This window comes from Ceratosolen solmsi, unplaced genomic scaffold (assembly GCF_000503995.2).
Source record: "Ceratosolen solmsi marchali unplaced genomic scaffold, CerSol_1.0 scaffold4, whole genome shotgun sequence".
Classification (NCBI taxonomy): domain Eukaryota; kingdom Metazoa; phylum Arthropoda; class Insecta; order Hymenoptera; family Agaonidae; genus Ceratosolen; species Ceratosolen solmsi.
This window is the reverse complement of record NW_011948449.1, coordinates 1,093,056-1,113,440: the sequence shown is the minus strand read 5'-3', so window position 1 is coordinate 1,113,440 and position 20,385 is coordinate 1,093,056. Positions and strand designations below refer to the sequence as shown.

The 20,385-nt window shown below is 28.3% G+C and overlaps 2 protein-coding genes across 2 annotated transcripts; both read right to left on the bottom strand.

Moving 5' to 3' along the window:
* Positions 1-371: 371 nt before the first annotated feature.
* not (ubiquitin carboxyl-terminal hydrolase nonstop) lies at positions 372-7,916 on the bottom strand. The gene is made up of 7 exons (XM_011504914.1): positions 7,182-7,916; positions 4,514-4,646; positions 3,954-4,169; positions 2,739-3,165; positions 1,689-2,123; positions 1,271-1,420; positions 372-1,182 (listed from the first exon to the last, which is right to left on the bottom strand). Exons 1-7 carry the CDS (start codon positions 7,299-7,301, stop codon positions 1,125-1,127), a joined length of 1,539 nt encoding a protein of 512 aa, XP_011503216.1. The 5' UTR covers positions 7,302-7,916; the 3' UTR covers positions 372-1,124.
* Positions 7,917-18,536: 10,620 nt separating this feature from the next.
* On the bottom strand, positions 18,537-20,153 carry LOC105366463 (protein yellow). The gene has a single exon (XM_011504913.1). The coding sequence runs from the start codon at positions 19,928-19,930 to the stop codon at positions 18,617-18,619; it is 1,314 nt and encodes a 437-aa protein (XP_011503215.1). The 5' UTR covers positions 19,931-20,153; the 3' UTR covers positions 18,537-18,616.
* Between the last annotated feature and the right edge of the window lie 232 nt (positions 20,154-20,385).

The following is a 20,385-nucleotide window of genomic DNA, read 5'->3' as shown; positions in this document are numbered from 1 at the left end:
TTGGCATCCTGAAAGGAAGTGGTTAGCTGCTTTTGCAGAAGATTGTTATCAGAATATATAATTTATCATTTTGTTTTGTATGTTTCTTATTTTTTATGGACTTCTTTAATGTTTTACCATTTATTTGTTATATGATGTAAACTACAAATTATGATTTATAATAAATTAAATATATTGTTGGATTTTTATGGTAAGTATTAAAACTCGTATTTAAATAGAATTTTTTTTTATTTTCGTAAATTCTCTTGTCAGCCTTATACAAAATATTACAAGAGTTGTGTTGTCTGTCTTTAACCCGTTTTAATTATCTCCTCACTTTATATATCGATCATATGAAAATGTTTTATTAATGTTACAAATAATATTTTTTATTAACATAGTAAATAAATAAACGCTTATCTATATTTCATGGATAAATACGTAACATTTCATATCGTCTTATAGAAATCATTATAATACGAAAATATCTTGAAATTATTTTATCTTTGTATAAACAGAATTTAAACTATAAAATTTGATATTTATTGATGTGCCGAATAGAATTGAAATCAATTCTCTATAGCAAATGCCATACTTTAAACATTGTGTATCATTGAAAAAGAGTTTATGTTCACAATATAATAGCAAATTTATTGACCATATGAGCGAAATTATTCCCTAAAGCTAATCATAGTACTTGTCTACTGAGGTCAATGGAAAAATTCATTGCCCTTCTTTCCTCAATTTTTTCCATGTAATCGTAAAACGGAGTTGAAATTACAATTGAATGAAAGAGCAGTAAGAGGAATTTTGTACGAAATGACAAGTCACTTCGTATTATCAGTATTTCACTATTTCCAGATTTTTATTCTCATCTAAAATGAATCCACGTTGTTTATTCAGCAAACTTTGCACTACGTTGGTCACTCTATGACATACATAGATAAACAAACAATTTAGATACGATTTATAAAATAAGTACAAGCTTTTCTTTTTCCCCTAGAATAAGCAAGTAAATCTTATTTCATGTTCGGTAATCATTTGCTTTGCGTCTAGAATCAAATTTTTCTTGACTGGCAAACTTATTTTTAAATTATATGTAAATTGGAATTATATAGTCAAAAAATAATCATATCGTCAGATTTTCACACCTTACTATTTCGTCCGTACTCCAGGATTTGTTTGTGATAAAATAGTAAATACCTGAAATGGTAAAAAATAACTCAAATATCTTATTTTTTAATTATTAGTTTCTTAATCACAAGCAATGTAATAAGTTTGTTATCATTACCCTTCACTAGTTAATACATCTTTTAATCTAGCTCTTGTAATAAGATGATCATCGCATTTAAACCACTGGTCTCTCTGCTGACGTATAAAAGCAGTATAATGGCCAGTCTCCAGTGAACCTTCATGATTTATAACAGCAAATAATGAATACCTGTATTAGAAAAAAATGATAAATGAAGTAGTAAAAACCTGTCTTGCAACCGATATTTTATTTTTTTAAACATTAGATTAATAACATTTGAAATTATTAGTAATATATTCATAAGTATTTTAATATGAATAATTAATCAATCAATAAATAATATATGTATAGTGTTTTCGTGTATTATTTATGAATAGACTGGTTTCATTTTATTTGAAAATAACTTATTGAAAATTACTTGAAAATAACTAAGTTTATTTATAAAGAAATGTTATACCTGTTATCGCTGAAGGCCGCATCCTCGCCATTTTTGTGAAGTCCATTTGGTGCAGCACTGTTGTTATTGCCATTCCTTCGATGCGACATGAAGGGTGTCATGTCAAGCTGCTCTGGAAAGGAGATAAAGGTGGATATTTTCTTGTCCTGAATGCTTGAATGCTCGAAGCGTTTGAGGTGAAAGCTTGCAACGATGGGCAACTGCTTCATGGTCAGTTGCTTGGTGCTCTCTTGATAGGTCTGGCAGTTGTTACATTTAATCTTGGCCGAGGAACCGAGGTGCTCTGCTCGTGTGAAGCGCTCCAGGCAGTCTAGGAGAGACGTGGGCGCTCCACCACCCTCCTTACTCAGTCCCGACGATGGACCACCGCTACCAGCTGTTGGGCCCAAATCTAAGGATATGTCCCAAAAAGGGTCGATCGTTGTTGAAACGCCACTACAAGTTTAAAAAATTAGTATTAGGCTTTTATAAAATTTCGTACGCAAACTAATAAATATTTACAATTAGTGAATAGCATACTCCATTATTATATAATTGATTTTTGTTGTATATTTCATTTTAAAGAATTTGTTTGTTGACTAGAAAGCATAATTATTTTTATCAACTAAAATGAATTAATTTACTTCATTTGTCATTGAAAATAGAGTAACGGATTTTTATATATAAGTAACGGAAATTTTGAATATGTTAAATAATATACCTATGATAAAAAAAATATTAAAATAAACAATACTATGTTTTTGAGGCTTATAAAAATGAAATTAATATTATTTTAAAAGGTTTATATACGATAGCTGTTTCATGCATAAATATGCTAGGATAATAAATTAAAACCATATTTTCAATATTTTCAAATCTATTTCAAAATTTTAATACAATATATTTTAGTAATTTAATTTACATAATTTAGATAAATAATAATTATATTTCTTATTATAGTATAATAGCAATGTTCTTATATACTAACAACGAGCATAAATAAACTATATTCAAAAAGGTAATAATATAAGAATTTCATAATTTTATCCTGTCATAAAGAAAAGTACTTACTTGCAGGCCTGGCATACAACATCGCTCTGCAAGCCTCCAGTGAATATTTGGTCAATGATACAATTGCAGTGATGTGGGTTATCTTTGACGATGAGGGGCGCGACTTGGGAATACTGTTCACAATGCCTGTGCAAGACATCAAGGGTGGCAATAAAGAATTCGTGAGCATCCTGTTGCTCATAACCGGCGAGGTGACGTGCGTGCGTCCAAATAAGATGGAGAAGTTTGTGGAGAATGAGAGGCGCTTTGTTACCGGAGTAGAACTCCTGAAAGAGGCTCGAAACTTCACAGACGAGACAACGATTTGGCTGCGGGCAATGGTGTCTGTCTGCGAGAAAGTAGTCGCGCAGTAGTGGCGTGTGGATCAGTGCTTGTACAATGCAGTTCATAAAGCACGTGCTTCCCAGGTTTATTAGGCCGCGCAAACCTATCAGTTATTTTATTTATAATGTTGAGCTTTTGAACATTAAGTCGATTAATCGACTAAATAATTATAATTAAATTAATTATAATTTAAATTTAAAACTATTAAGACTCTATATTAAAAAAAAACACTATTTAATAAAATATAATAAAATAATTGTATTATATGTAAATTAAAAATGGCTTTATATGACAATGTATTGTATAATACTGTAAGAGATTTATTAAAAATAAAAAACTTTTACATTAATAATAAATGTACCACACTACGTTTTTTATTTCGTGTTATATAATAAGGCTTATAATGCAAAAAATTACTACAATAATAATCTATATTATAAAATATTAAAACTATATTTCAATATAAATAAAAACTATACATTATTAAAAAGTTATCGTAATAACTGGTATTACCCATTTTAGTTTATAACTAAATATTGTTTTCAATTTCAGTAATTCATGTATGACTAGTGTAACCTCAGATAGAAATAATCTTTAAATTAAAAATAAATAAAAATATAGTTTTACAATATAAGAATTCCTCGCACATAAACTAGTTAAATGTCATGTTATTTTTAACCATCATTAAAAGGCATTGTTTCTTTAAATAATTTCAATTGATATACAAAAATATTGACTTATAATGCTTGGGCGGCGGCATAAAGATCATGGTCGTATCAATACTACATTGAAGTAACTCCTCTCAGCCGGTAAGATTCCATACAATATTTGCACACAATCCTAAATATTTGTTGCATCAAATATATTGTATTAAAAATATTGGGCGCTTACCGATGGTGGAGTTCTCGACAACGCGTCTTCTACGCGGGTTCTTCTTTAAAAGTTCGACTTCGTAAAGAGAAGGTTCCCATGTCCTATAAAATTCTCCAAGACTAAGAGACTTTGCGGTCTCACTCCATTGGGCTTTCGCCACTACAAGGAGCTCTCGATCGTACACGTAGTCACCACATTGAAAGCACAGGATATTACCGTAGCACAGGTCTACCGCTACAAGACATTATTATGAGCAGTTTTCATTGTTTTTTAGCGAATCTTTAAATTTTTTTTTATTAATTCGCTAGTCTAATATAAAAATTTTAGTTATCATTGCGAATTTAATAACTTGAAATATTAAATATATCCTCAAATTTGATGCTTACTAGTGATTTCAGTTTTGTAAACTGGATATTTTCAATCAGGACAAATAATCTTGAACGCACTAATTAATATTTATGAAAAGTAATTTAATACCTCATAATTAATTTAAAATTTATAATTGTGTTTTCATTCAGATCAATCCTAAATTTCCAATTCTAACTTTAACCAAACTATTTAAGAAACATGAAACTCACCAAGAAAATGCTTTTTTGTCTTGGCGTGCTCTTGAATATGGCCCTTAACGTAGCAGCCGAAGAATATACAATGCAAACACGAATGGAGTCGATCCTTGTAACTTTTACACGTATGACACAAGCAGCTTACAGCCTGTAAAAAATTATTATAACATTATTGCGATACGTGATGCATGATTATTAATTACTAATTACTTTGTACCATCACTATCTTTTCCTTCTTATTAAGTTGAATCTTTTTGTCAACAATTTCATTTAGAAAAGTCGATCGGTCCTTGTAATTTATACTATCTAACAGCCAACGAATATTTTACGTAAGCGTTTCTAAATGATCGATTCACTTGCTTTTTCTACTCATCAATATCAATAATTTTTTGTTTTATAAAAATTATAAAAATGCAATATGAAAATTTATCAATAAATTAGTTCTTTTAAATAATTAAAATAAATTGATATCGTGTAATATTAAATATGATTTTGTGCTTTATATTTATATATAATTATATTATATTTTAAATATTAAAAATTAATGTATATATATAAATTTGAAATCATTAACTATATTAATTAAATATAAGATGTGTTACTATTTTAATTTAAGAACAATGTTTTTCGCAATATATTATTTTATAAATATTTATAATATATCATTGTAATTAAATCCATCTATTATTTTAGATAATATGTATTTTATGAATAAAGTATGTATCTGCATAGGTAAATATATATATATATATATGTATATAATAAATACTAATAATAAAAGTTTTATGAATAAATCAGATTTGTATATGCACTGGCGTTCGAAAGAGACATTATTTAACAAGTGACCTTAAAACGAAACTCGAGAATTTATAATTAAATAAAAATGTAACTCATTTATATCCGTTTAAGGAAATTCTTGGTATATTTAAAATGGATAATTTGGCATTGCAATTCAAGGAAACATCAAGAGACTTTTACAAACGAGACAGGGGTCGTTCGAAATACCGTTATGGTGTACCTGAGCAGCTATGAAAAGACAAAAAAAGAATACAGCCAAACAAGGTCTGTCGACTTCGCAGATCTGGTGCTGCAAGAAAAATGCCGGTTTTTCATTTCTTCTTAAATACTTCGTATACTCCATAGATTATTAATAATTCACCGAATGTCTTAAATTATGATCTAATGTTTAATAGTGCATACAGCTTATTTCGTGCAGGTACTACATTTATGATAAAATCGATCAAAAATTTTTTGCTATTTTTTGAACGCTATTAAATTATGGATAATCATTTAATTTACTGATCTCTGCACTCAATTATTCGTCAGAAATACATAATTGCATATTTGATTTTTTTTTAAGATGAATGATAGATCTTTCCTCATTTATGGTTGGATAAAATCGATTTGTTTTTTCAAATATTTTTTTTCTGAGTAATTTCTTTGAAACATAATTTTGTAAGATATAATATTTAAAGTTAGTTTAACCATTAAAATGCATTAATATAAATTTATATCTTTTTTAGCTTAGTTATAAATTGAAATATGTTCATTAAATAATCTAATTAAATATTAATACGTCTATGTTTATTTCAAAGAATGGTAATTTATATTCCAAAAAATATTAATTCGAAAAGATTTAAAGATTTGTATTCTTACCTGAAGAAATTTGAATCTTAAAAAATAATTGTTTGTAGTATTTGTATTAATTATTGAGCATATATAATATTACTTAATAATAATAAACTGATAGTAAATTAAATTTAGCTATTCTTATTATATTTCAATAAATATAAAAAATTTAAAATAAAAAATAGTATTCATATTTGTAAAATAATGGTTTATTCTTAAATAATTGATTTATTTATTCCAAACGAATTAATTATCAAATTAAAATACATAATACAATACCTTTTAATCAAGTAAAATAAACAATTTAGAGAATGAAGGATTGCTAACTAATAAAATAATGCTAATTCAAAAACTTTGTAAGAATAAATAAATTTAACTTGAATTAGAAATTTTTCTCAGAAAAGATCTTACCTACAATTAATTCGTAATCAATTTGTATTTAGAAGTCAGCTGGTGGTGGAAGGAATCGGCTGCTTTTTGTTAAAAGTAAAATAATACGTAAGTTTAGTAAATGCTTAATGTGGATATGTCTTTACTTAAAATATCCAATAATCAAAAAATAATTATTTTTAAGTGAAAATTCCCTTTTTGTTAATCGATATTTACGATGAAAAAAGTTACCTCGCTTATGCATATGTTGGATAAATTATTTTTGTATTTAATTGAATGTGTTGTCAATTTTAATTAAGTAAATTATAGTAAAAATAGAATAATGCTTTTTACAAGATCAATAATTGGAGCAGAAATGTAATGAATGTGAAATAAAAATAAAGCATTAAACAGAAACTTGAAAAGATTCCTCCTTTTAATTTTTGAACAAATTAATAGACAAGAAATGGAAAATGCCCATGGATTTTGGTGGACATTTGAGCCTGAAGATTAAAAAGCAACTATGAAATAGCATTTCAGCATTTGCTTCGACAATTGTATTTTTGAAACAATGCTTCCTGCTTCTGAAGCAGAGCGATTGGCGCAAGGAAGGTGGAAGAAAAAAGATCCGGAGCACGGAGTAAAAAAAAATAAACAAAAGGTGTCTGGAATTTTGGGCTCTTACCTTCCTGACGCGTGCCTCGTTACTGGTACTAGTTACGAAAAAAGAGTGTATGACTTTGTAGGGCTGTATGCCCTTGGCTGCCTTGAAGTTATTCAAGTGTATGCAACCATGGTCGCTCATCTCAAGCCTAGTCCGTAGGATGGGTTGTTACGGCCTTGGTGGCGGTGCTCGAAGCCGATGACAGCCAGACGTCCCCTGAACTCAGGGCCAGGCTTCGGTCAAAAAGTCCCTGTAGCCGCTGTTGCCGCTGCTATTGCTGTTACTGTCGCCCTCAGTTTCGCTCATCGGCCGTCACACATGCGCCTCCGTTCACAGGACCAAGGCCTAACCCCTTGCTCGAGGTTAGGTTACGAATCGGGCTTAGGCTAGGTCGTCGACACGGGCGGACGCGACGACGCCGGGGCTAACCTCGTACTTACTTCGTGCATGTACACACGCCTGTATGCCTCTGTGTATTGCCGCTGCCTCGCGGTTCCCCTTTCCCCACTTGTTCGCTGACACCTCCCAGCGCTTGGCGCGACTCGCGGCTTTTTAAACAAGGGACCCCGGATCCTTGATGTTTTTCACGCTTTTCGGAAACCAATTCTCATGAGTATGACCGTCACACTAACTGTCAAATATTCAATATAGCAGCCATGCGCATGTTATTTCTGAACAGCGCGTACGTATCTTCTCTGTCAAAATATTGCTGTTACACATTTGGCCAACAGTACGTGCCGTACAGTATGCGTAGAGTAGGTATATAATATGCATGCATCTATATATATATATATATATATATATATATATATATATATATATATATATATATATAAACTGCTGGAAACGGTGGCTGCTACGACTATATTGCAACGGCAACAATGGCAACAACGAAGCGACTACGACGCGTTGACGGGAGTTCGTGACGCGTGATATGTTGACGCACGATATTCCTTTGTACTGCTATGTATGCGTAAAGATGGTGGCAACGATGGTGGAGGATGAGAACATGTGTCTACATGCAGAAAGCAGAATAAGCAATTACATGTCCGTCTTCTTTATTTATTAACACTCGATTTCCTTTTTTTATTTGCTGTATTCTCTTTCTTTCTATTGCTACGATCTGCTTCTTTTCTTTGACTCGCGTGTTTTGTTAATATGGACCGGGGTATCTTCGATGATGTCTCGTTAACAAACGATACACTGCTTGCTCCTCTACAATAAAGATTAGTGGTTACGTTAATTGAAGGATGACAGTCGCCTCTGAAGTCCCATGATGCTGCGATCGGCCATGAAGATAAGCGAAGTAAACTACTATTGTTTGAATATTTCCCCTTTCGCGTATATAGATTTAATTACCATTAGCTGCGAGGGTAAAATCGAGGGAGAAGGCATCGGCGACATCTCCCGGTTAAGGTTAGGTCTGGGATAACATGCCCTGATTCATCGCTATTAAGATACCAGTACATAGTACGCCGATTTTCAACTCATTTTGGATTCTATTTGATTTTATTATAATTTCACTGTTATATTTATGGTACAATTATTATTCTATTCTGTTATCCATTGTCGATAACATAGATATTTAATTGTACATGTTAATATATTTTATAAACTATATTTTTTCTATAACATATTGATTTATACTATATCGAAAAAAGATTATAGTCTATTATTTATTTAGCATTCATTATAATATTCGAAACTTTGTTACACTCTCTACTTACCACATGGTGTTTATTATTTATTTTATAAATGCTAATTACTAATTTATTTCACTTGTTCTCCTATTTTAAGCTATCCATAGAAACAAAGTATGTACATTTCAAAGATTTTAGCACTTGTAAAACATTTTTATTTTAATAATTAAAAAGAATTATTTAAAATTTAAAATTAAATAAATTAAATCTAAATAATTCAAATGTGTTTCTATTTTATTATAAGATATATATTTATTATACAACTATGTTATTATAAGTTAATCAAGCGTCATTGATAAATATTAACAAATAACAACTATTAACAAATAGTTATAATAATAAATGATAATTTCAGCTATTTCTTAGTTTGTACATTAATTTGATAGATTTTAATGTAAAAATCTGTATTTATAATCTATAATTACCAGCAAGAAATATACTAGTACAATTCTTACAACTATTGTCAGTAATATAAGCAAAATTAGGAGCTTCACATTTCATGTAATTGCAGAAGTTTATTAAATAAATCTTTGTAAAATTGAAGATTTATAAAATATCAGATTAACTTTCGAATAAAAAATCAATAAAAGCTATTTGTAGAGGATTTAACTTATTGTTCACCAATATCGAAAAGAAACTAAATATCTGTTTGTAATTGCTGTTAAATTAGATAACTAGAGTATTGTACATTTATTTAACTAGTTTGTAAAGTACAAACTCTATACAACACAACCTTTTAATATTTAAATATGATTTTGATGATGAACTTTGATGAATTTTGATGATTAAGATGATGAACAAATTATTTTAATAAAATTAATTGTCTCTGAGGAAGTATAAATTCCTAATATTTTCTATATTTTTATATTTAAATTTAACTATTTAAAATATTAGTACAATAATGTCACTAAAATTAAAAAAATGGAATTATTTTGAGACGAATACTATATCAATTATATATATCTAAACTAATGGGTCAGTGACAATTATTAGCAACGAATTATGTACGAATGCGTTTTAAGATAGAATTATTAAACAAAAATAATAGATATTTAAATATATTATAGAAATTAGATTATTGTTCGAATCATTTTAATTAATCACATTGAAGACTTACGTTTTCATATATAATTTAGATTGTTTTTCTTTACATTAGATTTTTTTCATTTACATAAATTTAAGTTAAAAATACTTTCAACGTTTTTTTAGTATTTGGTATCGTTGTAAAGTTTTTAAGAAGTATTTGTAATTATGCAAAGTTTATTGTATAAAAATAATATTATATTCTATACAAATTTTTAGATTAACCTATATTGAAATTTAAAGTTTAACTATTATTTATGTAATTTGCATCTTTCATTTCTATTCTATTTACTATTTAATTATGTTAGATTTAATTATATTAGAGAAATAATTTAATTATATGCATAATGTAACGTATAATAAAAATAATAAGAATTAATTTATCATATTTTAATAAATGATAAAATGTGATAATCTATATTTATAAATTACATATTTATAATTTCCAGTGATATTGCGTAACAAAATTTTACCACTCAATGACGTAGGTTATTCTATATTAAATCTAAATAAAAGAATTTTTAATTAAATCTATTTTGTAACTAACTTTTATGATTATCTTTATGCACATGGGGAGAAAATTCATAAATATCATAATTAAAAATTATGTAAACAAAATTCTTCAAAAATAGACATATACTAAACAACTTTCATAAAGTCTTGCTATAATAACTGGTAATGTAGTTTATTAAAACAACATGTTGTACTACACACTCTTATTTGTACCATCTACATTTACAGCAGGGGTAAATGAATCAGAGAGTTAATATTTTTACTTTGTCGAATATCTCATGCTTATATTGTAATTCTTATTTTTTTTTTAAGAGAATCCTTTATTGTATATACTTTGTTGTACTATTCATTTTTTAATTAAAAAAAGTCTAATTTAACTAAATAAGCCTAACAAACTAAATCAATTTTATTGCATTATTCGCCAACAATATTAAATGATTATTAAATGATAACATTTATTAAGTAATGTTATTGCAGATTAATATTAGATTAGATTAATATCAGTTTAGGTGTCACGGTATAATTAGTAAATTGTATTTTAATAATTAATTTAATTTTTGGTATTTTAAAATAAAGTAATGATCCCATATTAAGTATTTTCGTTTTATGCAATATACTAATTTTAAAGATTTTTTTCATTTTTCTTTTATTATTTTTTTTTTATTGTAATGATCTATTAAATAGTTATATGCCTTTTTGATTACAAGTCATATTTATAACCAAAGTACTATTTGATCTTCCGAAACAATATAATATTCCGAAATGCAAATGAGGCTGAATATTTTATTCCTTATTTTATTAAGTTTTCGTAGATAAAACTAAACAGCAAGTGTCCTATAGAAATTATTAATATATTTAATTACATAATAAATGTACGTACTAAATATTTACATATTAAATATAATAATAATAATAATAATAATATTAATAGCAATAATGTTAATAAAAATAATACTATTTTATAATGAACTACTTTTTGATTTTTGCTTTATTTATCAGGAGGTAATTTGCATTTATTATTAAGCATTTTCATTCACGTAGTTTTAAAACAAAGCATTGCTTAATGTTTGCAACCGACGACACTAACTTTTATTTACATTTATTATTATATAACTATATTTAAAATTAATTGAATTAAAAATTATATTGAATACTTAGATATAAATTAAAATGAAAACATTTTTCAATTATGAAAACATCCTATGAAATTCATCAGTTTTGGATTGCGATTCATTTAATAGAGTAAAAATATTAATAGATTGATCTCATATAAAAATTATCATTGCCATTTCACGTCTTCATATAAGAATATTTTTAAATAATTGAAAAATATAATAAAGTTCGGTATTATGCCACGTTTATAATTATACAATTTAAAATATATTTTATGTTACATCCACTTGATTAAATCAATCGATTAATGAAATTATTACTCAACAAATGCGTCATTAGTTTATTGTATAATTACAGAGGTTAATTCTTTATTCTTGTGCCAATTACAGTTAAATTTTATGTTAAAGTCAAATATTTTATTTTTTATAAAATATTGTAGTAAACATTTTTTAATACTTATTTTTTTTAAAGGTTATTGTTGCAAATGAATTTATAAATTGAAATTAAACTTTAAACAAGAAGATAATAGAAATATCTCCTAAAACAAAAGAAAATTTGAAATTCAATGTATATACTTTTTCTTTAATTCGATGAGTAAAATAAAAGTTTTAAATATATTTAGAGAATTTACTAAACTAATAAAAATTGAAACCAGTATATAAAATTTAAAACACACTCTTTGTCTATGCTTTATTGATACGTTTTTGTAAAAACAAAATATGTAATTTAATATGTGCAGTAGTAATTGATATCTAAAATAAATATATTTGATTAAATTCATTGATATTTATTAAAAACATAGCATAGGCATTATTTAAAATAAATACATACATATATAATAAATACAAAACACACACACACACACACACACACATATTAGAAGAACTATTTAAGAATTAAAGACACGTGTCTTTAATGTAAAAATATCAATTTGTATATTGATAGTTTCAATAAAGATTAATGTAGTTCATCGATTTGATATCAGTATCGACACAAACTAAAACTTTATAACAGTTTTATTTAGTGTTTATAAATTTACTCTAATTACGTTATTATTAATATATTAATAATATATAAGTCAGTCTTTATGTTGAAGTGTCTTGGTTGTTATAGGTTCTTAATTTGAAACATATTTTATATGAATATTAAATACAATTGTCATGTAAGACAGATAATTAGCATTTTTCAGTAACGCTTTTTTTAAAGAACTTTTTCGCGTATACTTGACCTACAAATAAAATTAATTTTAAATATATGATATTGACAGTATATGTATAATTGTTTTTAAGATACTTGTAATTTATCAACATTTTATTTGTTTACATACTTAATTGCATTAAATCTTTCTCATACGTAATATTAATTTTTAATTAATTAGAAAAATAATAATTAATAATATTATATTATTAAATAATTAGGAATAAATTTATATTTATTCTTAATTACATTTCAAAATTGAATACCGGATTAATGCCGGAAAAATATTTGTAATTATAAATTTATCCAAAAGAAAGTATCTATTTATAAAGAATGTATATTAATTCCAGAAAATGAAAGAGAGGAGGGGATAAAACTGAACTAGTAGCTTGCGAAAGTTATATGTAGTTAAAATGCGAAACTAAATTAGTTCCTCACATTACAAATGATGAAGTCATCCATTACGAATGCACCTGAATATTGTTTTTATCTCTTTCGATATTCTGTTAACGCAATTTTAAATATACTTTCAATTGTTTTTTTCTATTTTCTCGCTTTATTCTTTGTCTACAATGTATTAAATGCCTTTGAATATTTACTAACCGATCTGTACGTTTTTTATGCAATTTATATTTATGATCGTATTATTAACAGTATTTTTTGTTTTTAAGATTTTAAACTATTTTTTTATTTGAAGATATTATATATATTATATATAAATTAAAAAATTAAAAAATTACTTTTTCAATAAATAATTGTGGCAATATAAATAATAATTTATAGATTATTATATAAATGAATGTTTACAATTAAATAAAATAATATACGATTAAAATAGTAATGAAATTCACGACAAAAATGATACAGATCATAAAAAAAATATTTTTTTATGTTAGCAATTTAACGCAATATTTATAATTTCACGCATAATGAATAAAATCACTTTTCATAAGTATATGAATAATGATGCTGAAGTATTTAAACTATTGATTAGGGGATCGCTCTTTTGTTCAATGTCGCAGAAGTCGAAAACTCCAAACAATACAGTACAATGAATCACAATTTATTCTTTCCTTGAAAGGTATTTTAATGATTCAAAATTTCATCGGAAATAGATCATATTTTAATCGAAATAAAGTAATAAAAAAAATAGGAGAGAATAAGAAAAATAAGAATAAAACTGTATTTTTAATTCAATAATGTAGTCATAAGTTATGATACTTTAAATGTTTATAATTCATATTTTAATTGCCTGGTTCTAATAGTGATCCCTAGCTATTCTTGCCCAAGAGAAAGATTAGCAGCAAATTATTAGTAATGTCTGTACATAGATTTTTATTTTATAATAGAATTTTTCACTATATGAACGATAATTTTTCTTTATCTTGAATTGATACTAATGGTTTAATACGATTTTGGAACTTTCGATACTTGCAATATTGGAGAAAATGCTATACATGTGCAGAGAAAAAGAATAAGGCATTTATGATGGCACATATTTTTACTATATGGGAATATCTTGGTTGACTTACAAGCATAATAATGGTCAGATGTTTACGAGTTTCTTTTTTGTCATCGTTACCCTGATATGTATGACCTATTTTATCGCTATGCTTTCTATAGTTATTTTATCTTTATTATTTGCAGCACGTATTTAACAATTAGTTCAGTAACTCCTTATTATTTGATTAAGAACGAAGAAATCCTTCGTTACAAACACTTAACAATATTTGAAAATGATTTGATAAGAATTATTGATTAATAATAAAAAAAGCATTTGTAATATTGCATCTTAATACTGATGATTTCGATAATTCGAAAGTGTAATATTATTGCTAATATAAAAATTAGATTAAATAAAATCGTTTTTATTTATCATTCAATTACTACTTTTCTTATATATTACTTTTATTTTAAAATATAAGCGAAGACATAAATTTAAATTAAAAAATAAGAAGTAAACAATATATGAAATGTGATGGCAAGGCATTTTATTTAAATAGTATACATAATCGTTAATATAATTAGTTTAAAAATGCCACTTAAAAGGAGATTAAAGTGGTACGATTTTACATAATCCTGCCTTACAATAAAGAAATAATAAGATATTGTTTTAAGTTGGTTTAGTACTGGCGACTATCCGTGGCGCTTGACAAGTGTTGGCTATTCTTAATTTACTAGTCGAAAACTTACATAAACATCTTATTGATGATCATTAGACTGCGCTCCAACCTCCGGCAGATTTTTATATCATAACAAGAGTCGCCTTTATATAACTACTTGCTATTATTAGTAATAACAGATTTTTAATTTAGAGTCAACAAACCTTTGATAAAAGTTCATATATTACTATTCTAAAGAACTATCGTTATTTTGTTAGCCGGATTGGGAGACATGGAACTATGTTTGTTAAGTATACGATTTAGTAATACGCGTGCTAAACAATGCTCGTTGGAAGCTAAGAGAGAGTAAAAATATTGAAACCAATGACCGGAAGGGGGCACCGGTGCAGTTGTGTGTAAATGCACGCGAATTGGGACGAATAACCTATTGTACGGTACAGATCTTGTAAAGAAGATAAGATCATGATTTATGTCGCGGTGGTGGTTTAAATTGTGATGAACAAATTCTTTGTCTTTAAGTTGAATTGCAATTCAACTATCTCATGATTTGTAATGTATAATATAAGAATTATAACTAATTTTAAGATAATTAATTTGGTTTCATATAGTGTTTTTTATTAAGAAATATATATTCGTATAAAATGGAAAAAAACTGCCTAGAATATAAAGTTTTTTGACATTTTCTAATGACATAAAGGATTTAGATTTCAGTAAACAGGGTTACGGAGTTTTTTATAAGTAAGCGGTATTAATACAATTGCACAACTTAATTTGAAGACGAACTATAAAAAAAACAATTAACATTATTTAAATTGTTTAAAAATAAACTTTTTAAAACTCAATAATAAAAAAATGCTGGTATGATAAACATAAAATTTTGACATTTTTAGCACTTACCATTTTTAACATAGGCTGGTTACGCAATATCTCAGCCATAAACAACCAAACGATGTTAGGCGTTTTTAACTTTCTATTATTTGGTTAAACATAATTATAATCAATTGTGGTAAAAATTCTGGCTGATTGAGATATGTTCCTTCATAAACTTTGTAATAAAACACTTTTGTGTACAAATAAGGATTGTGATATTCTGGTAACACGTGAGTGATAATTACAATATAATTATGTTTTATAACACGTAAATTATTTTAAGAAATATTTTGAATATAGTAATTTTGTTATTTGGTATTCAGTCACGTTATTATTGATTACTTTTATAATGTCGTGGATAACATTGAATAAAATGTACAGTACAATCAAAATACACCTTACCTGTAATTATTCAAATGTATTTGTGCATGCACACACATAGACAGGAACACAAAACAGAAATAAAGAAGGAGGAGGGGATAATAAGAAGAAAGAAGAATTAAGGACAGACAATTTAATAAAAGCATTGAAGTTTGGTAGTTACTTAGATAAAATAAATTAGACTATTTAGACTCAATAAACTATCAATCACTAGACTATTTAGTCTCCATTTAATATTCCAAAAAATATTATACCGTAATAATGCAATTGGAAGTCAATAGATAATCGAATCAGCGTTAACAGCCTATTATTTTGAATTTTTATCTATCATTTTGCGTTATAAAGATGAATAAGTTCATTAATAATTCGTTTATATTTCTTTTATAATTCTTGTTTCTTTGAATTTTATTTTTTTAATATTTCCTGCCTAAAACAATAAGTCACTATATTTATCTGCATTTATGGCTCAAAATTAATATAAACATGAGTGGACTAAACTTAAAGTACTGTATTTTAATCGTATTTATACATTTTTCTATCAATTATTATAATAAATATTTTATTCAAATAAGAATCTCGCTTCGACTTCTTATTTCGTTCTATCTCATAATTACATTACTTCTCGGAAGCACAAAATGAATTTTTATTTTTCACTTTAACATTCAGTATGGGCGAACTGACAGTCGCCGGTAACATTGGATATTCGCGTGATCCATTTCCCCCAATTCATTCAGATAAATCTTTCGGCTGATAGACTGATGTGTTATGGATAAGAGAACTCAATCCAATGCTTTGCCTACTTTACTACTTTCCTCTTTCTCTCTTTTCATAACCTTTGTCGTTCTACTTTTTATTTTCAGATTTTTATTAAATTAAGAGAAGGTTAGTTTTTGCGCGAATAGCAATTGCAAGATGTATGACAAAAAATTATGGTATTTGTATCGATATTATTTGTTGGCTGTTTCTTTTTATTTTTGTCTTAAAATTGGTGTTCATAATATTATTTTTAGATGAATATTGATTATTCTTTATTGCCGTTAATTTAGCTATTCTACTGCATTAGGGTGTATAATTGATTTACAATAAAAGTTAGAGAAATGAATAATCTAAATTTAAATATTTATTAATATTTATGAAATATCAACGTTAATAGCATTGACAATAGTGTTAATAAAAATGCTATTAATAATTTTATCAAATAATATGTATAGTTCGGTCTATATGTATATGAAAAAGATTTATTAAGCGTGCTGTTTTCATATGACGGTTTAGTTTTTTATTTTACATATATTTTTCTTTCATATCGACGCATAGTTTTCAATTATAATTCAAAGCTGTAAATATTACTTTTCTTTTTAAAATTAAAAAGTCTTGATAAAGAGTCATATATTGTTTATACCGTTAGCTAGTAACAAGATTTTATGTAAGTTTTTTCTCTAATCATTTATAGATGAATATGTATGCACATAAAAACGCCAATTTCTCCTAAGCTTTTTACCAGTGTTGTTTAATACATTCAATACATACCAAAAAACACCAAAAAACATATCCAAAAAAAACTGTATACTTTCGTATTCAGTGTATAACGACATTATTTATTAGAACTTTGTATCATTCAATAAATACGTATTACATTTTCACATATTTAAAAATATTTATCTCGCTTAAATTATACTTGTTAAGGCCCCTTTTGTTAATTAAAAATTTATATTTTTATTTAATTTCACATGAATAATAATCAATATTCATAATTCAGTAGTATTATTAAATTTAATTCGCTCTATTTAAGTATTTCGGACTAATACATAATGATAATTTTAATAATAATATTTAGAAATACCAATAATTTTTGTAAGAATCATCTAAAATAGTAACGCAGAATTGTGTGTTACCTCATAAGTATCATTTTAAAATCCGTTAAGTATTATAAGCGTGAAATTAATATTGAATTTGTCTATAATCATCGAAAATATAATTAAATTTGAACAATGCCTAACGTCATGTCAATTGTCAGATACTAAAAACTGAATGCAGTTCCAAAATATTCAATACGACGAATTCCATCATTAATTGGATTGTTTTACAATTAGCTTTCCTTTTTCGATAGTTTCTGATTAAGATCGAGAGTGAAATCTGTTCATCTTGCCTCTTGGCCAACTTAACTCACTCGCGTTAAAAGCGATAACACATTATAAACAAGCGAATAGAGAAAATTGAAGCTAAGAGCAATTACACTACTCGTTCGGTTATACATTACTGAAATGTTAATTGAAACAGTAATAACATTGGCGACATTGACGATATCTGCTTGTGCGAAGTAACAAAATCAAGTCTTTCAGTTATGGAGTATAAATAATAGATTCACTCAGTGTCAGCACCTAATCACTTCTCTTGATTTTTGACTCGCATTCAACGAAACAATGTAGCACAATCCTCACGAGTTTATGAACATAAAGGAACATTTAAGAAACTGAGCCTAGTGCATGATAAAGACCATGAGGAGAGTCAGAAGACTAGCAATGGTGAGTTCTTTGTGAGAGGAAAAGGAGTTGACCCCAGCTGTAATGGTTGGTAACTCAGGCGAGCTTCCATTTTCAAAATATTGATAGCTTTTCATGTTTACTCTAGCCATGATAGCCCTGAAGTTGGGTTTTTCAATATTGAGTGAGTTGTCAAGGAAAGTGTGCAGTCTATTGGTGATGCACCAGAGTTGATCTCTTTCGTCGAAAGCAAACGATGTAGGCCACTGCATCAGGTGATGGTCTCTGGAAATTATGCGCTGTCCAGTGACAAAGGATGGATTTTTCGAGTCCCACATAGAGACTGCATCATCGGCGAGAAGACCAAAATATAGAATGCCAGTGTTGGACATCATCATACCATCGGTTTGTGAGGGTTTTCTACCTAAAACGCGTATATACTGTCCAATGTTATCGCGCAAGCTTTCGCTTTTCAGAACTTTCGTCGGCACTGCGAATATATTAAAAGAGGACAATGGAGTGTAGTACAGGGTTCGATCTCCACTAGTATTTGCCGGCGATAGAGCAATACCATTGATAGGTGTAGATTGAGTTACACGAGTCTGCTCGATGATGAAACCGATTGCATCGGGCTTGGCCTTCATGGATTCGTGACTCACTTTCCAGGATGTATTATTTTGCAGTGAGAAGACTATAATACCTGGATTTTTATCGTCAGAATCAACTATATAAGCTATGCCACCATCCTCATGATCGATCACAATATCATTTAAGAAGGCGGATTCGGGATGAGCAACTTCTATCGGGAACGGATAGCTACGCAGTACCGAGCCTCTATTTTTTATATCGAGGATGACAAGTCTTGGTGAACAACTCGTGTTCATGTTGAAGGTCATAGTGGTACTTCTGCCGGTGTCCAGTACCCACATTCTGCCTTTTGGGTCGATCTCAATGCTTTGAACAAACTGGAAGGCACTGCAATCACCTATGCGTTGCATGTCCCAGTTAGGGTAGGGCTCCAGTTTTGGGGCCGTTTGCCCATTAATTGGTGTGGAAGAAGTCACAGCTAAGGTGACAGGAACTCCATTTCTGTATCGAGGTATTGTTAAATACATTTTGTCCTTCCACAGCTTAATTCCTGTGATAATATTATTTTTCTCCACATAAGACTCATCCTTGTCAGCTTTAAGATACGCTTCCTCCGAAGGCCAAGTGTAGTTTAGATAATTCCATTGGAATTGCACGATGAATGGTTCGTGGGCTATGGTCGTACTGACCAATGCCCCAAATATTATCAGGTACATGAGCATTGTAACGTGGTTAGAAACAAAAGAACTGTTAGGTACGGTTCCCGAGCACCGGACCGTATTTTTTCACTTGCTTCTTTGGCTCGATCGGTAACGGACTACACGTAAAGCACGCAAGGTGAAGAAAGAGCGAGCACGTATTATAGACGAGGCAACCACGCGCATACGACTTCTATTCTTAAACGTGCGGCTCCGACGAGCCAAGTGTTACTCAACGTTCGTGTGCGCTTCAGAAAAGCTACGATACTGGGCGCTCCTCTCCCTCCTCAACGGCCTCCTTGCCGTTCGAGGAGTAGTACGGGTGGGGGTGTTGAAGCAATCGCTGTCGTTCCCTCCTATACGGAATCCATGGCGCGCCACGTTCGCTATTTGACTGATGACGAGGTCATACATGCGCTTGGCGTTGTGGTTCTTTTAGTAACGTCATTCTCCCTCTTTGCCCTAACCGTCACGGGGAG

What these genes read in the sequence shown, in the direction of transcription:
- LOC105366463 (XM_011504913.1), bottom strand. Translation starts at nt 19,930, where the DNA reads ATGCTCATGTACCTGATAATATTTGGGGCATTGGTCAGTACGACCATA.
- not (XM_011504914.1), bottom strand. Translation starts at nt 7,301, where the DNA reads ATGAGCGACCATGGTTGCATACACTTGAATAACTTCAAGGCAGCCAAG. An exon ending in GACAAAAAAGCATTTTCTTG is followed by an intron (nt 4,170 to 4,513) that starts GTGAGTTTCATG and finishes AATGTCTTGTAG; the next exon opens with CGGTAGACCTGTGCTACGGT. An exon ending in GATGTATTAACTAGTGAAGG is followed by an intron (nt 1,183 to 1,270) that starts GTAATGATAACA and finishes TTACCATTTCAG; the next exon opens with GTATTTACTATTTTATCACA.